Consider the following 5,522-nt stretch of genomic DNA (forward strand, 5'->3'; position numbering starts at 1 on the left):
GGACGGTGTAGGTTGTTTGGTCTGGCTAGAACTTCCTCTATGCAGTGTTGTTGATGTCCCCTTTACGTGGGGATTGATCCCGGTCGACTGGGTTAATCAATCGACTGTTTATGACTTTAAATGAGCTTTAGTCATACTCTATGTTTTTGTGCCGAGTAGGTCTTTCCGTATTAAGTCTCGGTACCTATTTTTGCCCTTGTGCTATGGTGTCTTCACTTGTGGATCCAATCTTTAGTTTGGGATGAATCTCTTCTGTAATTGAGACTACTCTTATTGTGTGTAATTGTTTATTTTGCAATGAAATGTTTTCATTTCAAAACAAAAATACATACTTTAAGAATGACAAGATGCCAAGACACTGGACAGTTACTTGACACATGAGAACATGACAGTTTAAATAGATTAGAAAGCACCCGTGAGAATTGTAAATCCATTATGGTAAGGGAAGAACTATTGGGAATAACGTGTTTAATAATGTGATATGATATGAAAATAGAAAGTGAAGCACAGAGCTTACACCGAAATTTGAGTATAGACATGGACCCTCCTGAAATGTTGAGCGCATCTTCTCATGTTCTCTAAAAATAAAATAGCGTGTTCACGTATAGTTTTCTTATAACAATTTTTAAAAAAGACTAAAAAAGTAAAAAAATCACAAACATTTCGTCAATCTTGATTTTTTCTCCCTAAAAACAAGTATTCATATGAAACAAACTTTAACAGTGTATATTACGAGAAAAGGATATGAATACCTACTTAGATTGTATGGATCATGATTTATACCTCTCTCTTAATTAATACCCTTTTCAATTAAATGCTATATTAGTCAAAAAGATATTTATCAAAAATAAGGGTAAAAATCTAAACTCGTGTACCTCTAAGGGTGAGTATGTAATTTTTTTTTATGTGTTGCACATAAATTATTTGCAGATTCTCCTTGGACTTCAACATAACATCATTTATGGCCTGATCCTAATCAAGATTCAAACCCGACCCCAACCCCAATTGAGGTCGACACTAGATTGAATCAACAGGTCAAGATTGGCGTCGGGATCCGATAGATGGGCCAAGATTGACAATGAGATAGGAGATCAAACCAACATACAAGATTTGGCACTAAGATCATACCAATGGCTTGAGTTCCTTTATAGGGACGGAATCGATGCGTCACAGTCCGCTCCAGGGGTCGGGTTCAACAATGGGGTCAGACACGCATACAAAGTCTGGCATCTGGTTTTAACTAACGCAGTGTGACCGGCTTTGATGGCCGAATAGACAAGTGGGTTTAGCAACAGGCCTGGACAGATGGACATGGTTCTCTGCCACTTAAAATTGATGGATCGGGCTCAAGCTGACTCATTACAATTTGTCTAGTAAGAGTGTTCACGAATTAAGAGCCAATAACATTCAAATCCTAAATGCTGAATCGCACACCTAACCATATGAGCTAGCCTTAAATAGCACATGTTTTGTAAAAGATTGTTTGCACTAATTATACATAACTTTTTAGGTGCTGCAAATAACCTAAACAGTCAAATCTATTTGCTTGGTATCCGAATTCCCAATATCTCACCCTTAAGGGTAAGTGACTTGCTTAAGGGAGTACCACAAGGAGCAGTAAAACAAAAAATTTTAATGCGAATTCGAGGTGAATGTGAACTAAAATTTTGAAGTAGATTAGAGTAACAAAATTGTACTGTCAAAATCAAACTCTAACTCCCTCCCCTAGAACAAACAAGAGCAAGTAAAAGCTATTCAAGTTCAAGAAAAAAGAACAAATGAAAAAGTGACTCTCAAATTGAAGAAATTTAACAAGGCCGTTGTTGAGAATATTCCATTCAAGCACCAATGACTTCAGTAGTCGCCTCTGCAATTGTCTCGTCAGCTGGTCTCTCCACCTTGGCGCCAATATCTTCTGAATAGTCACCGTGGACCTATAGACGGAACCAATACATAGCTTACAAAAAACCGAAAAAAAGAATGCAAGAAAGATGAAAATATAAATGAGATGTGAACGATGCAAGAAATATGAAAATATAAATGGCAATTCTCAAAAGTCTTGGGTCCATTAGTTTTCCACAATGGCTAAGTTAAAAAAAATGTTTAAAAGTTAAATCGAAAAACAAAACCAAAAACCATACAGGATTAATGAGATTCGGCTACCAGATTTCAACTCTATTTCCGAAGGCAAACTTGGATAAAAGCACACCACCTAGTAGTGCTTTATCCAAAGGTCCTCCGTCAGATTTCCTCAATAGCTTACTTACAAGTCCTCAATATAAAAATTAAAACACAGGATAAAGGAAACTTGCCTCCATTAACTTTCCAAGATCAAACTTTGGAGCTTTCAAGATCTTCACTTTTCTAATGAAGACATTCTGCAATGGGAAGATACTCTTAGTTGTCTTCTCAATCTCTTTGCCAATCATCTCAGGAATGAACTTCTGAACCAACTCCTTCAAATCGCACGATGTTGCCTGGTTCACCATGATCTCCCTCATCTTGCGACGGATCTGAGAAAATAAAATGCAAAATTTAGTCGTATATCGAATAAAAAATGAAAAAGCTCACAGAATACCAATAACAATATATTAGGTGCAACCTGGCTAATACCCTACTAAATTAAGTTAAACATAAGAAACCTTAATGACTAAGAACTCATTAAATCATCGTGTTACTCACTTTCCTTGCCATTCTTTACTACCCAAATCTTTTACCAACCAAACTACATACTCAGAACAAAATCATATTGCCTACTAAGTCATAGAGTAATCTAATTTCAAAGGTGTAGATATTATTAAGAACTCAATATATACCTGTCTAATCTGACTGGATTGCGCATAACAGGTCCTCTTGACCTGGTTTGGACGTCTCCTAGTGAAACCAATGCAGAACAGCCTAAGGGTGAAGTTATCAGTAGTCTTCACATCCACATGAGCTTCAATCAACGTTTGCCATTTCCTCACTAAAGATCTCAACTTGTCAGTTGTGAAATCCATTCCCTAAATTTATTCAGAACCAAAATGGACACCATTAGAAACAATACTGAGAAAACCACAGATAAACAGACAACGCTCTTTGGTTCTTCTAACATACCCAGAAATTTGTGAGAACATTCTTCCCTTGAACATCCTCAGATCTCAATCGGATCTTCCTGTAAGCGTGCTCCTCATCATCCTGAAGGTCGGCCAACGAGATCTCGAAGACTCTATGTTTGAGCCCTTCTGAAGCAATCTAGTCGCAACACGGAAAACAAATTGAATGCACTATATACACACACATACATATATATACATATACATATACAGTTGTACACATTTTCAGTTCCAAAACTAATAGATGATATTAAGAAAGCCATCAAACCAAACTTGAAAACATCCTAAAATTCTACTAAAATGGTCACAGAATCTAAAGACTAAATTCAATGCACTACTCACACATATATACATGTTTTTCCGTTCAAAATCTAATAAACAAGCTTGGAAAATCCTAAACTCAATCAATATGATCACAGAAGGTAGATAAACTCGAATTAACTGAAAATGGACTAAGAAAATGAAGAATTTTGAGAATTTTCGGACATACCTTAGTACCCTGAGTACGAGAAACAAGGGTTTTGCCCACATTCCTCACATTGAAAACAGAAGGAGCCTTGATATCGTACCAATCCTTCTTCGCAAAGGGATCGGCACTGCATTACCCAGAAACAAAAAAAAAAAACAACACAAACCCAAAATCAGAATTTCAAATCGACAAAACTCCATTTCCTTTCGTTTCGCGAAGAAGAAGATTACAGATCTCGAAAAAAGGAAAAATGAAATTGCACTCACGCCTTCTTCTTGCCTCCCTTCTTTCCCTTGGAAATCCGCTTGTTCTTTCTGTAACAATCAAAACGACAGAAATCTTCAGTCTGAAGAAGAAGAAGAAGAATGAGAAGAAGAAATTGACTGCTAAAGGAAGCGAAAATGTGTGTTGAAAAGAAAAAATGTGTACCCGACGGCCATGGTGGAAGCAGATTAGGGTTGCTGCCAAGGCGAAGATGAGCAAATACGGCCCTGAGAGCAAACCCTTCTTCCGATACCAGAAAACCCTATTCTATTGTGTTGGGATTATATATAGGTCTTGGACGGAGATTGTTATATCCAGTGTTGGGCCAGTTTGGGCCTGAGTTTTGAGTGAGGTGGGCTGGTTTGGGCCCAAGTTTTGAGCGACGATTAAAAATTAATAAAACGTTTCATGTTTTTAATTTTTTATTTCTAATTTTATCCTTTAATTATTATTTTTTCATTTTATTTGGTATATTTAGGTGTACTGAGGATTTATCAAATTAGAATCACTTTAAAAAGAATATTACAAATGTTATTGTTAAATTTTAGACATACTTGATAAATTTAGGATTTACCAAATCTATATTATTAGAAGAAAAATGTATGAATTATAATAATAAATATCGGATCTACCTACTAAATTTAGGATTTATCAAGTTTGTATTAGTTCGAAAAAAGTAAAAAATATAATGATAAATCCCAAATATGACTAATAAATCCCGGATTTACGAAGTCCATATTAATAGGGGAAATGGTTAATTCCTTATATACTTAGTAAATCTCAGAAGTGAAAAATCTATTAGTAAATTCCTAATATACCTACTAAATCTCGAATTTACTAAGTTCGTATTATGAGGAAAAAAGAGAAAAATCCAATAGTAAATCCCAGATTTACCTGATAAATTTCAGATTTACCAAGCTCGTATTACTAGAAAAAAAGTGAAAATTCTAATGGTAAATTCCATGTACACCTAGTAAATCCCAGATTTTCCAAATTCATATTAGTAGGTGAAAGGTAAAAAATCTAATAGCAAATCCCAGATATACATGGTAAATCTCGAATTAATCAAATTCGTATTAGTAGGGGAAAAGAACACTATAAATTCTAATGGTAAATCTCGAATATACTTGGTATATATGAAATTTACCAAGTTCATATTACTAGGAAAAAATAAAAAATATAATGATAAATCCTGGATATACTTGGTAAATCCTGGACTTATCAAGTTCATATTAGTATGGGAAAAGAACAACTAGAAATTATAACGATAAATCCAGATATACCTGGTAAATTTCAGATTCACTAAGTTCATATTACTAAGGAAAAAGTGAAAAATATAACGGTAAATCCTTGATTTACCAAGTTCATATATGTAAGGGAAAAGAACACTACAAATTCTAATGGTAAATCCCTGATATGCCTAGTAAATCCAGGATTCTGAATTTACCAAGTTCATATTAGTAGGGAAAAAGTAAAAAATTTAATGTTAAATCATGGATATAAATGGTAAATTAAGGATTTACCAAGAAGGTATTTTTATAATTTTAGATGGTTGTAAATCCGGATTTACATTACATTGACCTATTTATTAACTTTTCTTAAACATAGGCCTATCAATTTTAATTCCTCTCAAATATTGGCCTATCTTCCTTAATCTCCCTTATCACTTTGTTGTAAAGGGAATTAAGCTTAAT

The 5,522-nt window shown here is 34.5% G+C and overlaps 1 protein-coding gene across 1 annotated transcript; it reads right to left on the reverse strand.

Annotated features, from left to right (window-relative positions):
* Positions 1-1,604: 1,604 nt before the first annotated feature.
* On the reverse strand, positions 1,605-4,071 carry LOC21392452 (40S ribosomal protein S3a). The gene is made up of 7 exons (XM_024163013.1): positions 3,994-4,071; positions 3,831-3,878; positions 3,586-3,691; positions 3,097-3,234; positions 2,817-3,002; positions 2,313-2,513; positions 1,605-1,934 (listed from the first exon to the last, which is right to left on the reverse strand). Exons 1-7 carry the CDS (start codon positions 4,002-4,004, stop codon positions 1,839-1,841), a joined length of 786 nt encoding a protein of 261 aa, XP_024018781.1. The 5' UTR covers positions 4,005-4,071; the 3' UTR covers positions 1,605-1,838.
* Positions 4,072-5,522: the final 1,451 nt, after the last annotated feature.

The sequence above is a fragment of the Morus notabilis genome, unplaced genomic scaffold, assembly GCF_000414095.1.
Source record: "Morus notabilis unplaced genomic scaffold, ASM41409v2 Scaffold1163, whole genome shotgun sequence".
NCBI classification, from domain to species: domain Eukaryota; kingdom Viridiplantae; phylum Streptophyta; class Magnoliopsida; order Rosales; family Moraceae; genus Morus; species Morus notabilis.

Coding starts and splice junctions, on each gene's coding strand:
- LOC21392452 (XM_024163013.1), bottom strand. Junction 3,692..3,830: donor AAGGGAGGCAAGAAGAAGGC/GTGAGTGCAATT, acceptor TGGGTAATGCAG/TGCCGATCCCTTTGCGAAGA. Junction 2,514..2,816: donor AATCCAGTCAGATTAGACAG/GTATATATTGAG, acceptor TTATTTTCTCAG/ATCCGTCGCAAGATGAGGGA.